This window comes from Schistocerca nitens, chromosome 5 (genome assembly GCF_023898315.1).
Source record: "Schistocerca nitens isolate TAMUIC-IGC-003100 chromosome 5, iqSchNite1.1, whole genome shotgun sequence".
NCBI classification, from domain to species: domain Eukaryota; kingdom Metazoa; phylum Arthropoda; class Insecta; order Orthoptera; family Acrididae; genus Schistocerca; species Schistocerca nitens.
The window spans coordinates 207682956-207700790 of record NC_064618.1 but is presented as its reverse complement, the minus strand read 5'-3'; the positions used below and the strand labels follow the sequence as shown (position 1 = coordinate 207700790).

The window sequence follows — 17835 nt, the reverse complement described above, 5'->3', positions numbered from 1 at the left end:
AGTTCCGTAGAACCATCTAAAAGACACTACGGCAATCCACAAGCCAAAAGCCACACGCTGATCAGGACACGTCGTCGACATAACACAAACCGCGCGAAAGTGTGCTTAACACACAAATAATATCAAAATTACGACAATAATACACTAGACGACGATACAACTAACCACGCCGACGTTCCGCATACTCATTTTGCCGCGTAATGAAACCACATTCAAACGGCAATGGGATTCTCATTATAATCACTAGGATATTATATATGAGATCCGATTGGTCGCGATATGGAAACCACAATGACAATCAAAAACGTTTCATTTGGAACAATGAGCTACACCTTCCAGCTACTTCTCCACATATACGCAGCTCCGACTGAGACATTTGTCGTGCTTTGTACCAACATTTCAATACCCTCGTTACAGAAGGCAGCCGTCCATGCTTTCTGTCAGTTCTCTTCCCTGATTTGTAGCTTGTTGTCTCTGCCAAAATGTTGTCTTAATAGCCAGCGGTTCATATGAGCAGAGACGAAAATCAGAGGGAACCAACTCGGGGCTGCACGGTGTGTGATCAAACACTTCCCATTGAAAATGCTGTAGGAGCATCCTCGTTGCCCCTGCAGTGTGCGGACGAGAATTGTTATCAAGAAGATAATGCATTACACTACGTTGTGCGGGTTGCATGACTCAGGTGAAATCTCTCAAATCGCTTATAGGCACTCACACTTCCCGAGAGACAATATTTTCTCGGGATTTTTACGTTAAAAAAAAATGGTTCAAATGGCTCGAAGCACTATGGGACTTAACATCTAAGGTCATCAGTCCCCTAGATTTAGAACTACTTAAACGTAACCAACCTAAAGACATCACACACATCCATGCCCGAGGCAAGATTTGAACCAGCGACCGTAGCAGCAACGCGGTTCCGGACTGTAGCGCCTAGAGCCGCTCGGCCACACCGGCCGGCCATCTTCACGTGCTCACTTTGATCTCAGAACTGAAAAGAGCGACATGACGCCATCGGAGGGCATACTCGAAACACTGTTCAACACACCTACGCAAAGCTTCATTGGATTTTCGCTGTGGTTTCGATTTCGCGATCGATAGGGCCTTACTTTTTGAATAGCCCTCGAACCTGCATTCCTTTTCTCCCATTGTCGGATGTTCAGGCCAACACGTTATGGATGGCTTGCATCATTATTCATTGAAACTTTGATTGTTAAATTTCGTTACAATTACCCCATCGCGAAAGTATAGAAAAATAAAGAAAATTAAATCATTGGACTTAGTCTCTACACGAAGAAAGTTTATTTCTTTGATGCAAAATGTTCAGCGTAAGTGCCAACATGAAGCTCAAATCGTTTCGTTATTGAACAAAGGCAATTGCAAGTCTTTTGAAATCGCCCTTCTGTGAAATGATATTTTACAGTATAGATTAGTTGAGGAGGTGTAAAAATATGAGTTGAATATGTCTGCTAAAATAAAAACCATCTCCACAATTATCCAAACAATTCTTTTACATGAACGAGATGTTATATTACCAACGAATAAGGACACAAACAATCAAGTGATACTAATCTTGCCGTGATAGCAGTATAGCAGTCATACGTTGTATTTTCAAAGGTAAATGATAAAGATACGCGAACAGCACCTTAAAATTCGGAAACTGATCTGAATTACAAAGTCAAAAACTGTGACTGACGCTCTAACAACAGGCAACTGATATGCATCGAGACTATAAAATAGTGCATTGACAGTGGCTACACACTAGCCGAAATCTGGATTTGCCACATGAAACCTGCAAAAAAAGGACTACTGATTGCTGCGCTCTATAATTTATAAATCATGTCACAGTCGCTGACTGCACCCACTTTCCTAATGGAAGGTAACCTGAATTTCTCTACATATTTTAATGTATCTTTAAATTAAAAAAAAAAAGGTGTCACAAACTGCTTGTCATCGGACACCAGCACTGAGTAACAATAATCTAACGCACAGTAGTGCTTCCAATCTAAATTTAGTTGCTGAAGATTCCACACAATGCATATAGCTTGTTCGCGCCCATCGAATGATATGCAAAACTTATTTCTTCGTCTACTAACTCATTACCAACATCATACCACCAACAATCGGGATCAGGTTTCAAACAGATGCTACAAGGATCTCAAAAAATATAGCTAATACAGAACACCAGACATAAAAACTGAAAGCCATCAATCTTTCACGTAGTTGGACTACCAAAACACACACGACACATGTGTGCCTAATCACCGATCACACGTCGCAGTGGAACCACTCACAGTTAAGCTATAAACGATTGCCAGCGGAACCACTCGCAGTGGAGCTATAAGAACTCCCGAACACGTGATACACGATAGACCATGAACAAACATACTAATCAAAATCACTTCAAAGCCACTCCGACAGCTTGTCGGTACCTGCCGCAGGGAACAAAGCCTAATCTGGTGCTGACGGGACATGATCGAGGCCAGCTAACAGTTTCACATTTCAAAATAAGTTACCAGGCAGTGTGATAGCGGAGAAAAACAACTCAAAAACACTTCAACTTCCACGCGCATACTGCATACGATCTAACATTGTGCCCATTTAACTGCACATGACCGAACTCACAACGCGAACGCTGCAACCACAATGACGGAATTGGAATACAGGTTTTCATTTTTGTGGCTTATACACAATGAATTACATAATAATTTTTATTGATGCGAAGATGGCTCGTCAATGAACTGAAACTAGTAATCAATAAAGGAGTCTTAGCGATCTTGACCAAGGACTGCTATCCACACATTTTAACAGTTATAGTTCTGTGTAGTGCAGCAGCAACTTCCGATGTATCGTCAAAAAATAAAAGTTGTCTGTTTCGAATGAAAAATAAGTGAATGCAGAAGTAAAAAAGGACCGAAAGAGGTAATACAATAATCTTTCAATTCATCAGTGAGTGTGGGGAAACGCACAGTACTCTCTTCTACTATACATTTATTACACCTATGGTTGTTTTATTTCCTTGCCGTCATGTTGTTCAGAATGGTAGTGATCACTTCTTTCAGATAGTTTATTTTTGTGTCGTTAAACAAGTTATCGTCAGAGAGGGGTAAGCCGCGGCTGTGAGGTGTACTCGGCACGTGCCAGAAAAATTGCTGCAAAAATTCTCCCTCTAACTGAGCAACGCAAAGAGGAGCGCAATACTTCAAGACTTAAGACCCCATCGTTGATTCCTAATATTTCGCTGTCAATTCTACATAGTGCCTCAGACATGTCACCAATAATGGCAACAGAGTTACATTGTTAGCAAAAATTCTGAACCAATTTACTTCAAATGCTTACGCGATACTCTAATAAGTGCTCGGATGGACACAGGCTAATATGTATGGCGTATAAATATAGGGTGTTTCAGAAGTGTTGGTCAATATTCAGGGATGTGACAGGAATGATCATTCCAAACAAAAAAGTCAGGTAAACACGGGCTGTAAAACGCATCCCTTAAGAGCTACGAGCAAGCCTTGATCTATGGTACTGTGAAACAAATCTCTTCTACTGCAAGCGCTTTGTTTTCCATATTTTGAGAAGTGGTAGTATGGACTAAAATAAGAAAAAAATTCCAAGTAAACATCTGCTCTAAAACGCATGCCTTAAAAGGTATGAGCACTTGTTCATCTTCGCTGCTTTGAAACACAACACTCCATACTACCACTTCCCAAAATATGGAAAACAAAGCGGTTGCAGTTGAAGAGATCTGTTTCACAGTATCGAAGATCAATAATTGCTCATGGCTCTTAAGGTATGCGTCTTAGAACCCATGTTTTCTTTCGAATGGTCATTTCTGTCATCCCTGAATATTGACCATCCGCTCTGAAACACCGTGTATGTATATACTCGTATAATATATAAAGAGGAAAGATGGTTAGCAAAAATCTCGAAACGTTCTTCACTGAATTACTTCAAAATTTTAGACGATTTTCTAACAAACTTTCTGACAGACGTAGGTTATTTATTTTTTAATATGTAAGGCATATGCAGATACATGTATAATATATAGGGAAGAAATGTTGTTAACAATTACCTAAAAACGTTCTGGACCAGTACACTTCAAATTTTTACGCAATATTCCAGTAACCATTTGGAGGGACATAGATTACATACAATTATATATTTAATATTAAACACACATACATCATGTAACAGGTGAACATTATTAGCAACAATATCGAAAAGTTCTTCACCGATTTATTTCAGGTATTTCGTTGATATTCTAATAAATGATCAGGCGGACATAAGACACATATTTTTAACATACGTGGCATATCAATAAATATATATTGTTTAAAGGTGAAACTTTAGCAGAGAATATCTCAATAAGTTTCAGAGCTGTTCACTTGAAATTTTCTACACGGTATGCTCACAAATATTCAGGCGGACATGAGCGAAATATTTTTTGAAACGATAATACATAGGTTTTCTGTTGTAACAGACTGCGAGAAATAAAATGCTGTGTTATGGAAATGTGAGAGACAACAGAGTAGTAATCACATTTGCCAAAGTAGAACTACATGTCGAGATATTAAAAGAGGAAAAACGGAAAACGCCAGGTCTGGATTCAATAAACGCAGACGTAATATGGTTCAAATGGCTCTAAGCACTATGGGGCTTAACATCTGAGGTCATCAGTCCCGTAGACTTAGAACTACTTAAACCAAAGTAACCTAAGGACTTCACACACAACCACGCCCGAGGTAGGATTCTAACCTGCATCCGTAGCAGCAGCGCGGTTCTGGACTGAAGCGCCTATAACGGCTCGGGCACAGCGGCCGGCGCAGATGTAATACAAGCGCTGAGCAACCGTATTGTTTCACACCTTACGGCAGCGGACACAGCTGTGCGCTATTTTATTTTCTTTCTCGTAATCTGTCCTTACAGGAAACAGGAATGTTGTATTTAAGGCTTATCGGCTTAAGATTAGAATTCTTCTATGGAAGCAGAATCATCCGAATCTTTGCAAACCTACTCCGTTTACAGATTAAAACTAAATACAGTCAATGATGCAACTATACTTAGACATCCAGCAGCAGGAGAGAGGTCTCCCATACCCGGTATGCCAATGACCCCAAGCAATTTCAGTTCCCATTCTAGGATTCGTTGGCAATCACAGTGCACAGTGCTCATAATCTGAGAAAGGGGGAAGAGGACATGGACAGAAACAATGGAGGAAATGGATACATAGAGAGAGAGAAGGAGGAGGTAGACAGAAACAGGCCGGGGTAGGAGGTGGAGAGAGATATGGAGAGAGAAGGAGATGGACAAAGAGACGGAGGAAGAAGAGATGAGGTGAGAGGATGAGGTTGACAGAGAGAGGGGAAAAAGAGAAGATGGACAAAGAGAAAGCGGATGAGGAGATGAACAGAGAGAGGCAAGAAGAGGAGGTGGAGAGACATAGGGGCAGGAGGAGATGGACAGAGGGGACAGGAGGTGATGGACAAAAAAATGGTTCAAATGGCTCTGAGCACTATGGGACTCAACTGCTGAGGTCATAAGTCCCCTAGAACTTAGAACTACTTAAACCTAACTAACCTAAGGACAACACACACATCCATGCCCGAGGCAGGATTCGAACCTGCGACCGTAGCGGTCGAGCTGTTCCAGACTGTAGCGCCAGAACCGCTCGGCCACCAGCGGCCGGCAAGGTGATGGACAGAAAGAGGGGAAAGAAGAGGAGATGGAGAAAGAGAAGGTGAAAGAGGAGAGGGGTAGAGAGAGGAGGGAGAAGGAGATTAGCACGTATATCCAATTTCTGTACATAGTTACGAATTGCGAAGCGTTGCCGGGTTCGCTAGTAATTTTAATAAACGAAAGACCAATGGACGTCTCCAGCGACCTCTTCATTATTATACTTTCTGGTTAAGTTGCTGAAAATGCGCGAAGGCAGCCATCGACTGAGCATGGTATCAACACCTACATACAGTGTATCTCTCCTTCGTGAATTATTCGAGGCCTCACACAACAGCTTCTGCTTGTGGCTGTCGATGAGTACGAAACTAACGACCCTGCATCACATCTCAGATGAAGCCTACCCAGTGAGGTGGCGGCGATCCTCGCCCTGCGAACCAAATTTATATCTTCGGGAGTTCTCTAAATCGCATAATCGTTTTGGTTCCTTTCAAAAAATACGGCCGATTTTCTTCCCGAGTGAGAGCATGTATTGCGTTTCTAACAGTTTCGTCGTCAAGGGGATATCAAATGATGCCACCAGTTTCGTATTTATGTTCGCTACGGAACGTCTTTTTCGAAATTAGGTAAGAATCTCTAGTTGATAAGTACACATCCTTCGGTACTGTCTGACTTTTCGTTCATCTTCATAAAGCTTTTGGTGCTAAAATTGGAGTTTTCAGTCCACCGCCGAAAAGATAACACATTAAATGTTTCTATGAACCTCTTTGATCTGACAGTTTTCGCGCATTGCTTACGGCCATTAATAACATTATACATACCATTATGCGAAGGTTTAATTTTTTTTATTTAACGGTTGAGAACATAGCTTAACCACGCATCCACAGAGCTGAGTAATCACTGAGTCAAGTAGGAGCTGATTAATGACTTTTACGCAGGTCGTTCTGAGCTAGGAATGAGCTTTTAAAACATTCCGGTCAATCTGAAAGTAGCTGCTGCCATAGGACAGCTGATAGACTGCGTAAAGGTTTACAATAGGGAAATAGTGTTACCGGCAGTTCTTAATTGAAAGAAAACTCTTGTCTCCAAGTAATTTACGCCTTGATACATACATCTCATAAGCCAACGAGATGAGTGGCGTATAGTGTCTCGTACGAATATCAGTTGCTTCCTTCCAGTCCATTCACAGATTACGCGCAAAACGTTCGAGATCGTCAACTCATTCGTATAAGCCCTAATATCTCTCGTTTTATCTGTACTGACCCTCTACGACTTATTTTATACTGTTACAGGTTTCAACTTAAAAGACGTACAGAAGCCTATGAGCTACATTTACACAGACACACGTGTTCAATTCGGGAAAAGTCACAGATTCTCACAATATTTTCATACATTATTTCAGGTTGTATAAAACCAAAATGGATTTATTTCAATAGGTGTACTAAGGAAGTATAATCAAATCACTCGTTATACAAGTATCTAGCAAACTGTGAGGGACCATGAACGTTTAGTCCCGTTGTTGAACGGTATACGCTACATCACATCACAGTCTTCTTCTCTGTAACCCGCTTTCAGTTAGCTTCAAAACACAGCTCATGTCACGTCTACATCTACATGTACATGATGACTCTGCAGTTCACAAGTAAGTGCCTGGCACAGGGTTAATCAAACCACCTTCAAACTATTTCTCTTCCGTTCCACTCTAGAACAGCACGCCGGAAAACAAACACTTAAGTCTTTCCATGAGACTTCTCATTGCTGCTGTTTTATTATGATGATTATTTTCACACTCTGAGGACAACGATGATGACTAAAATTTCATGAGAAGACCCTGCTGCAGCGAAAATCGCCTTTGCTTTGATGATTGCCGTCCCAATTCGCGCATCATATCCATGGCATTCTCTCCCCTATTTCGCAACAAAACGGCTTGTCTTTCTCCGAACTTTTGCGATGTCCTCCGTCAAAACTCTGATGCGGGTACCCTCCTCACAGAAGTATTGTAGAAGAGGGAAGACAAGTGTATTGTAAGCAGTCTCTTTAGTAGACCTGCTGCACTTTCTAGGTATTCTGCCATGAATCACAGTCTAGGGTTTGCTTTCTCCGCAACATTACCTATGCGATCGTTCCAATTTCAGTTATTCGTGACTGCAATCTCTAAGTATTTAGCGGAATTTACGTCCTTTAGATTTGAGTGTTTTATCCTGCAACCGAAATTTAGTGAAATTCACACTTTTCATTATTCAGGGTCAGCTGTCACTCCGCAATTTATTTTGATCATCTGATGACTGCGATCACAACAAGCGTTGATCCTAGGCAGGGCTCTGTTATTATTACTGCTACGGCAGATAAAACTCAGTTTGCGAATGATCACCCGCTCCCCCGCCTCTTGTACCCCACTCTTGTTTGGAAAACGGATGTGTGAATGACATGTGGGTGTATGACCGCAGTGGTAGTCCTAACCTGGCTTTTAACACCATTGTTTGGTTCGTTTCTAATTTGTGTGTTGTGCATTACATAAATAATTTTTGGTTGTTTCTACCGTGTCGAGTGTTATTTTTTAAGACGCTAATGTCGTAATGTGAAACAATACGACGGTTGTACTTACCTGTGTCTCTTCTGTGTGTTTACTTGTCTGATGAGAATGCGTCGTCTGTTATGTTACAGAACCCCGGGCGGGAGCATGCTGGGAGATGTGAACATCTCGGCAATCCTCGACTCCTTTAGCGTCAGTTACGACAAAAGAGTAAGACCGAATTATGGAGGTAAGTTTCCGTAAAATAAAAACACGATTTCGTGCAGAAAAGTTACAATTAACACGAGTGTGTAGGCGCCTCCACCAGTGCCAATGGCTTCACTTTGCATTATTACCGGCGTTTCACTGTCGCTTTGAGTAGCTCGTGGAACTGCACAAACGCCGCGAATGTAGTGACCTGTGAAGCGCGGTCTGCACTGGTGGAGACGCCCGCGCATGCGCAGAGCGCTGTTGGCGCTGCGCTGACAGCGGCCCGCGCTGACGCCGCCCTGCGGCCGGACTTGTCTAGCGAGGTAGCGTCACAACGCGGCGCCGCGATCTCCCACCTAATGACGCTTCGGATGAGCAAGTGACTGCTCACTCTGTAGCCCGTTTACTGAAAAAAAATTGATAATCGTCTGATGATACAACAGTTTGACGATGTTCTCTGCGTGTCTATGTGCACAGGTTTACGACACGCCCACTAATACTGAAGGAGTGTGTACATGGGTTCAGAAAGAGGGAAAAGTTTTGTTATTACCATAAAACAGGTTCAGTTACACGGGAGAAGAGGTAGGGGAAATTCAAAATTTCCCAAAAAATCAACCGTAGTGTAGCCCATGAACATAGCGAACTAAACTCAAATAACAGTATCCCGGTAGTTTAAGATGACGCTAGGCAGATAATTTTTTGTGTGAGAACCATTGCGTGGATATATCCTGTTTCGGTGCAATGAGAAAAATATATACCACAATACTTTCCACTCTCCCGCTCTTGCAGGGTGAACTATCAACAGTAATCTGATGTGGCCCTGATTATTTTTACATGAAAGTCTGTTTTCTTCCAGCTGTATTTTTTTATTTTATTTTGTTCATCTCGTATTTGGGCGATCTATTTCAAGACAATATTGTCTCATCTACAGGTACCTGTTAGGCGTGTTCCATGAGCCGAATGCCGTAAACACTGTAACTCCCTTGCCATCAAGAGAGACGCCTGTGATGCGTCTCGCACACAGTTCAATAGTTTCGTGTCGAATACTCTCTGCTCTCTGCCTTGTGTTTTACACTACCAATCTGTGTGACAGACTCAGGCACCTCTCTTGATGGTTACAGTTCGTACGGCATTAGATTCATGGAGCACCTCTATCAGCTACCTGAAGATCAGGCAGTACAATGAGTATCAAAAACGACTTGACAACTTTGAACATTCGTACAAACTTACGCATACGCCTTACAGATTTAGTCTTGGTGTCATCTGTAAGTCAAATAGATCACGTGGTCCGCTAGTACACAATTGCGCCGTCGCAAGCGCTAGCGGCAGTTGAAGCAAAGATGGCTGACTTTGTTGGTCCCGAGTGTGCACACTATTTATTTTAGTTTGAAGAGTCAAAGTCTGGTACATCTGTGCAAGTAATTTTCGTATAGAGTATGAAAACGATTGCCCCAGTAGTCCGACTACTTACGAGTGGCATAAATGTTTTACTGAAACTGGATGTTCGGTAAGACATAAGAAATCTTCAGGCCGCGCCCGTGCGCCTGGCGACGTGGTAGAGCAAGTGAAACAAAGCTTTGAAAGCAATCCTACAAAATCTACCCGGCGTCCTTCTCGAGAGCTAGGCATCCCACCTTGTGCGTTTCACCCTTACTGCCTTCTCTACCAGAGCTCATAGCTGGAATCTTCCTCACAACTGAACAAGTCACACCTGACATGCTGCAGAGAGTATGGCAAGAAATCGATTTCAGATGGAATGTGTGCTGCATGTCCAATCGATGTCTCATTGAACCTTTTCAGTTAAGTTTATGTGTATTGCTACAAGTTGATATATTTTGCTATAAAATCACACCACAATAGTGTCTGCAAGTCAAATGAATTTTCGAAGTTATGTAGTCCTTTCTGATATATCCAATATTGTCTCGAAATCGACTGTACATACATGAGATAAACATTAAAATAAAATAAAAAATACAGCTGTGGGGAAATTGACTTTAATTAGAATAAATAAAAAACAGCTGAATATTATATGGATAATCAGTACACAGCCAACACCACGAAAATTGTTACGTTTGGAAGTAGCCAAACTCGCTAATGCACAAGGTTTATATTGAATCTCAGGAAGTCGGTTCGGAACCTGGAGGTGGGATGAGTATTCACCACCAGTATTTGGCAGGGAAGGGGAGAAGAGGTGATGACGTAAAGTATCCGATCGCGAGGAAGGGTCCTTTGTGCAAGGAGGAAGTAAACCCTTTACGATTACTCGGCCGAAGCAAACAATATCCTAAAAAACTCCGCCTTAACAGACAATGAAGACCCAACGGTACCGACCGGCCACCGTGTCATCCTCACCCACAGTCGTCAATGGGTGCGGATATGGAGGGTAATATGGTCAGCATACCGCCCTCCTGGCCGCATGTCAGTGTGCGAGCTACTTCTCAATCAAGTAGCTCCTCGGTTTATCTCACAAGAGCTGTGTGCACCACACCTCTCGGCAGATCGGATGGTCACCAATCCAATTTCTAACCGAACCCGGCGGCGCTTATCTTCAGTGATTCGACAGGAACCGATGTTACCATAGCGGCAAGGTGATTGGCCCCAACAATACCATATAATGACCTTTTGAGTGCTGCGCTTACCAGAGTCACGGTACTGTACATCATACTCTCTCTCTTTCGCCCAACGGACGCGGGAAAGCAGGAGACCTTATTTTACATGTGGTACATGCAACAGTTTGTACCTGGCGTCCTCTACTCTTTCTAGTAGCTTGAAAGGGTAATTTACAAAGACAGTGTACACAGCATCCCACGGTTTCAAGTACATGACATATCTAACACATAATAAGCTAGAAAGATGTATAGAAATGAGGTTTCCGATTAGTGATAGAAAGCTGAGACGCCAAAATTTACTATGTAATGAATACACATTTTTTAACCAAAATATAGATGTGTCAACGGCTTTAATTAAAAAATGGACTAGGAACTCCAGAAATGACAACAGTTACATAACACTTGCTAGTCTGTGTACTCACAGCTTTCGCAAGATTAACCGAAAAGTGTAGTTAATGGTTGTCATGAGCGCAAGTCGGAGTTACAGCGCCATTCAACCGTAAAATGACCAATAGATTCACATTGAGCACTTTTCTATATTACGTTTTCTACAATATCCCTCTGAACATATCACAGTAACCTCTGTTCGAAGGTGTAAGATGTCGATGACAGCATATAAAGTAAGTCACGGCTGACAAAGTTCCTTGTTAAATGGGGAAGTTAGGCATGTAAAATATTCAGTAAAACAGTCGTGTTTTTAGTATTGTGTCAAAAATGTTGTTCCGATATCTTGAGCGGTATATGAAATAATAGTGATATTTTACATTACTGAACATTATCAAGTGTAACTTTCTTCATTTTATTAAAATACCAGGTGCACCGGTATGAAATGAACGTTAAGATACAAATGTGTCGATAGGGAACATTTGTTGTGAACGAGCCTTAATTTTTTTTTGTTTGGTTGGTATGACATCTGTCAAAGATATTTAGTATACATCAAATCATGGAAGAAACAACATCATATGTTTCCATCAGGTTAACAATGTCGAATTTTGTACCAGAAAGTGATGATTTGCGGAAAGCATTAATTTTTTGTTTTCATTTGAAAAAATTGCTGCAGAGTGGCATCGAATGCTTTTCGAGGCACATGGTGATCATTCTCTATCAGAAGCAAAATTCAAAAGATGGTTTCAACGGTTCAAATGGTTCAAATGGCTCTGAGCACTATGGGACTCAACTGCTGAGGTCATTAGTCCCCTAGAACTTAGAACTAGTTAAACCTAACTAACCTAAGGACGTCACAAACATCCATGCCCGAGGCAGGATTCGAACCTGCGACCGTAGCGGTCTTGCGGTTTCAGACTGCAGCGCCTTTAACCGCACGGCCACTTCGGCCGGCTCAACGGTTCAGAAATAATGATTTTGATGTAAGAAATGAAGAACGTGGAAGACCAAAATAGTTCGAAGACGCCGAATTGCAAGCAATATTGGATGAAGATGATACTTGGAGTCAGAAGCAAATGGCAGCAATGCTAAATGTTGCACAACAAACAATTTCGTACCGTTTGAAAGCTATGGGAAAGATCCAAAAGCGTGGAAAATGGGTGCCACATGAATTGAATGAAAGACAGATAGAAAACCGAAAACCCATTTGTCAAATTTTGATTCAAAGACACGAAAGAAAATCAACTTTGCATCGAATTGTTACTGGCGATGAAAAATGAATTTATTTTAAGAATCCTAAACGGGAAAAATCATGGGTTAATCCGGGACAACCACCAACATCGACTGCAAAACCAGATCGATTCGGCAAGAAGACAATGCTCTGTGTTTGGTGGGATCAGAAAGGTGTGGTGTATCATGAGCTTCTAAAAGCCGGTGAAACTGTGAATACTAATCGCTACAGACAACAAATGATCAATTTCAACTATGAATTGATCAAAAAAAGACCAGAATGGGCCAGAAGACATGGCAAAGTAGTTTTTTTAACACAATGCACCTGCACACAAAGCAAAACTGGTTCAGAATACAATCAAAACACTTGGCTGGGAGCTGCTACCCCACCCGCCGTATTCACCAGACTTCGCCCCTTCCGACTACCACTTGTTTTCATACAATGGGACACGCATTGGCTGAGGAACACTTCGATTCCTACGAAGAAGTCGAAAATCGGGTGTCTGATTGGTTTGCTTCAAAAGAAGAATTTTTATGTTTTTTCTTTTCAATTCAAAATTAGTGTTTCATTTTCACAAAAAAAACGCTTATTTCATACCGGTACACCTGGTAAAACTAAATTACAAAATCAAATCCGAATTCACTTACTATGTAAATCCACTGTAGCATTTTCCGACTGTTGACTTACAACAGTGAAAATGTTTCGTGATCACACATAGTTCTTTTCCAACTAACAACGAGGGGGCTTTGAACAATTGACTTTCTTGCTGCGTGCAGATATGGCCAACTCTCTAGACATCTCGATTTTTCATTTTCTGGGTAGCATAAAAGCTGATACTTAGGTCGTATTGCTGCTCTGTTGAAATACTGTGTCAGTTTTATGTGATCTCCTGTAGGTTTATGGTGGAACTCCACATATGCGACGGCCAGAAAGAGTGTTTATCGTTTGTTCCTGTCTGATTTGCCAGCGTTCGCCAGGTTTTCTCCTGTTAGGGCTACACACTTTTGGCCACATACAGGACCGGCGCCTCGGCAGGACGGAGCCCTCCCTCCCTCCCTCTTCGCCATCCCTGCTCCCCACCCCCTGGCGACCCTCCACCATTCTCCATCTCCCCCCCACACAACTGCCAAACTACTCCCACATCACAGCACCCCACGAGCTCCATCACTGGAATAGCGTTTCCCCTTCCTCGCAGATGAAACTTTTGAAGTAATATGGAGTAAAGTTAGCGTTCTCAAGAAAAAACAAAGGCGGAACAGAAACTTGTTACAGCATCTTCGCTCCGTCACACGTGTACGCAACTTTTCACGCCTCTGTTGTCCATTCTTTTTCACTTATTATGTCACTTTGCCAACAACAGTATCTCATCTCCCTGAGGGAAGCAATAAAGGAAATGATCCTTCCAACTTTACTCACTTTCCCCTGATAAATTTATTCTTACAAATTCAAAAAGTGCGTCAACAGTGTATCTGTTTCTTTACTTTGGAATACCACCTTAATACAAATACATGACCTCAAAGTCACTACTATATTATAGCGTGACGCACAGTGCTAATCGGAATGAACACAAAAAAGAGAGAGAGACAGAAGCTAAAACAAGAGTTTTGCGGCATATGCAAATGGTGTGACACGTTCTATGACAAAGATGAGAAAACAGCTATAACAGGTGTAAACTTCTGCTGTTGCAGACAGACCTCACTTTTGCCTTTATATGCCTAGAGTTCTATACACAGAAGTCGCTTAGTAAGTCTCTTTACCCGTCGCAGTTCCTTCCATTTCTTGCGAGGAAGGGAATCGTTACCACGTGAACTATTAGGTTGCTGCATAAGTTCGTAGCGTTTTTGTTTTGTATCTTGGTATTACGGTTGGTACAAGTTTATTTATCGATTGTCATTTTTTATTTATAGTTCACTGTAGCCATTTGAGTTTACACGTTGTCATTTTGTCATTTGGAGATTTTTTGTCATTTGGAGATAGGGAGTGGAGCTGTGGACTCTAGAATATGGAGGGTCAAGTGGAGAAATAGGAACATTTCCGACATATTCCTCTGTTTGAGTTCAATAGAGAGGTGACAGCTGTGGAGCAGCCAGAAACATTTTCGCCGTGTATGGCGATCATGTCATTGACAGAACACGACAAGAAAATGGTTTTCTCGTTTTAAGGAGGATCGTTTTGGCATTAGTGACTATCCATGTTAAGGAAGTACTTCGGGTTTTGATGAAGATCGTTTAAACGCATTAATCCACAATTATCCATGTCAGAGTACTAGAGGACTGGCATATGTGATGAACTGTGATCACTCCACCATCGTGTGATATTTGTGTGTAATGGGGAAAGTTCAGAAATCGGGTGAATGGGTACCGCATAGTCGAAGCCAAAATCACAAAATTCAGCGGTTGGTCACACGTGCATCTCTGCTTGCTAGTCGTCAATTGGCTTATGAACAACGACGACTATTCCTATCCTATATAGTTAATGGCGACGAGAAATGGTGTGTTATGCTAACACAAGGAATAGAAAAGGGTGACTGAGCCCAAACAAAGCAGCAACTACCCGTACAAAGTTCTGCGCACTTTCACAAAATATAATGATATGCATTTGGTGGAACAGCGACGGTGTGGTGTACTGCAAATTGCTTCTCCAAAGTGCTGACATTTATTATCAGCAACTGACACGTCTTGTAGACGCAATCCAAGAAGAACGACCAGGAACGCTTCGTGAAGTAATGATGCTTCACGATAATGCACGCCTACATTCTGCTAGACTCACAGAAAACACTATACAGAGGCTGGGTTGGGAAGTTATTTCGCACCGACCCTATTCACCCGATCTTTCACCCTCATATTTTTACCATTTCCGCTCTCTAACGAACAAGTTTCAAGGAACTTCCTTTCCGAATGAAAATGAGCTCCGAATATGGTTCGATCAGTTGTTCTCATCAGACTCACGTGATTTCTGCAGTCGCCGAATCGAAAATCAACCCAGCGATCGCAGACTGTTGTAAACAGTGAAATAGAATATACACTACTGGCCATTAAAATTGCTACACCAAGAAGATATGCAGATGATAAACTGGTATTCATTGGACAAATATATTATATTAGAACTGACATGTGATTACATTTTCACGCAATTTGGGTGGATACATCCTGAGAAATCAGTACCCAGAACAACCACCTCTGGTCGTAATAACGGCCTTGATACGTCTGGGCATTGAGTCAAACAGAGCTTGGATGGCGTTTACAGGTACAGCTGCTCGTGCAGCTTCAACACGATACCACAGTTCATCAGGAGTAGTGACTGGCGCTTTGTGACGAGCCAGTTGCATATTTTCTGTATCCAGAAAGGCCTCTACAGAACCTGCAACATGCGGTCGTGCATTAACTTGCTGAAATGTAGGGTTTCGCAGGGATAGAATGAAGTGTAGGGCCACGGGTCGTAGCACATCTGAAATGTGTTCAAAGTGCCGTCAATGCGAACAACAGGTGACCGAGACGTGTAACCAGTGGCACCCCATACCATTACGCCGGGTGATACGCCAGTATGGCGATGACGAATACACGCTTACAATGTGCGTTCACCGCGATGTCGCCAAACACAGATGCGACCATCATGATGCTGTAAACAGAGCCGGGATTCATCCGAAAAAATGATGTTTTGCCATTCGTGCACCCAGGTTCGTCGTTGAGTACACCATCGCAGGCGCTCCTGTGTGTGATGCAGCGTCAAGGGTAACCGCATGCCATGGTCTCCGAGCTGATAGTCCATACTGCTGCAAACGTCATCGAACTGTACGTGCAGATGGTTGTTGTCTTGCAAACGTCTCCATCTGTTGACTCAGGGATCGAGACGTGGCTGCACGATCCGTTACAGCCATGCGGATAAGATACCTGTCATCTCGACTGCTACTGATACGAAGCCGTTGGGATCCAGCACGGCGTTCCGTATTACCCTTCTGAACCCACCGATTTCATATTCTGCTAACAGTCATTGGATCTGGACCAACGCGAACAGCAATGTCGCGATACGATAAACCGCAATCGCGATAGGCTACAATCCGATCTTTATCAAAGTCGGAAATGTGATGGTACGCATTTCTCCTCCTTACACGAGGCATCAAAACAACGTTTCACCAGCCAACGCCGGTCAATTGCTGTTTGTGGATGAAAAATCGGTTGGAAACTTTCCTCATGTCAGCACGTTGTAGGTGTCGCCGCCGGCGCCAACCTTGTGTGAGTGCTCTGAAAAGCTAATCATTTGCATATTACAGCATCTTCTTCCTGTCGGTTAAATTTCGCGTCTGTAGCACGTCATCTTCGTGGTGCAGCAATTTTAATGGCCAGTAGTGTATTATTGATGACTAAAGTCTCTGTTATGTGTATATGTTGTGTTTATTAAATTTATGAAACTATGCTACAAAATTATGCACCAGTCACCTTAAATAACTATAAGTAACTGTCGGTGGATGTTAGTGACGTGGTTGGTAACGGTAATAATATCCTCAAATTACTGAACGCAGAATACCAAGTATAAACCATTTACATTCCGATAATTTTGAGAATATACATCCAAGAAATTCTGGGATCACTTCGTACCGTCTTCCGAACATTACGAGCTTCTCTGTCGTCCTCTGAGATAAATTCCGTATAAAAATTGTATTTCGAGATTGTAGAATGCCCAGTGTCATCCTAACACGACACCACTACTATCGAATTTCGTATGGCGGAATTGAGTAACGAAGTTTATTCTCTTTACCGATGAATACCACATGGCACGCGAACTATTCTGGAAGACGTTATACTGATCTTCAGAGCAAATGTCATTCCTCATGTCGCTCCAAAAATTATAATTTGAAAACTTACCATTCTAACGTGAAGACTCGCATACAGCATTTATGACACGAAAAAAAAAAAAAACCAACTCATGATGAACACGGTAACATGTCTCTAGACGAAACGATCTCCCGATCTGGCGTAGCAGAAATATCGATGCAGAATGCGAGTAACTAGAGCAGCAGTACAGTACACATACCTGTTTATGACGTTGTGGACAACTGTGGTCGACCACTGGATATTTAAGGTTTCTTCCGGCGTGCAGAAGCCCGAAGGATATGACTACACAGGAACACACGCCTCCCGAGCGCATCCCAAATCAGCGTCAAGGTTGCCAAGTCAGGTGATTGGGCAGACTCCGCCATATGCTTTACTGTTTGCTGG

The 17835-nt window shown here is 42.2% G+C and overlaps 1 protein-coding gene across 4 annotated transcripts in view; it reads left to right on the top strand.

The window, feature by feature from the left end:
• The window catches only part of LOC126259934 (gamma-aminobutyric acid receptor subunit beta), a 630317-nt gene that overhangs the window by 296007 nt on the left and 316475 nt on the right, over window positions 1-17835 (top strand). For all 4 annotated transcript variants that reach the window (XM_049957027.1, XM_049957029.1, XM_049957026.1 and 1 more), the window contains exon 2: window positions 8338-8435. In XM_049957027.1, the coding sequence (XP_049812984.1) occupies window positions 8338-8435 (98 nt within the window). The remainder of the gene's footprint in view (window positions 1-8337; window positions 8436-17835) is intronic.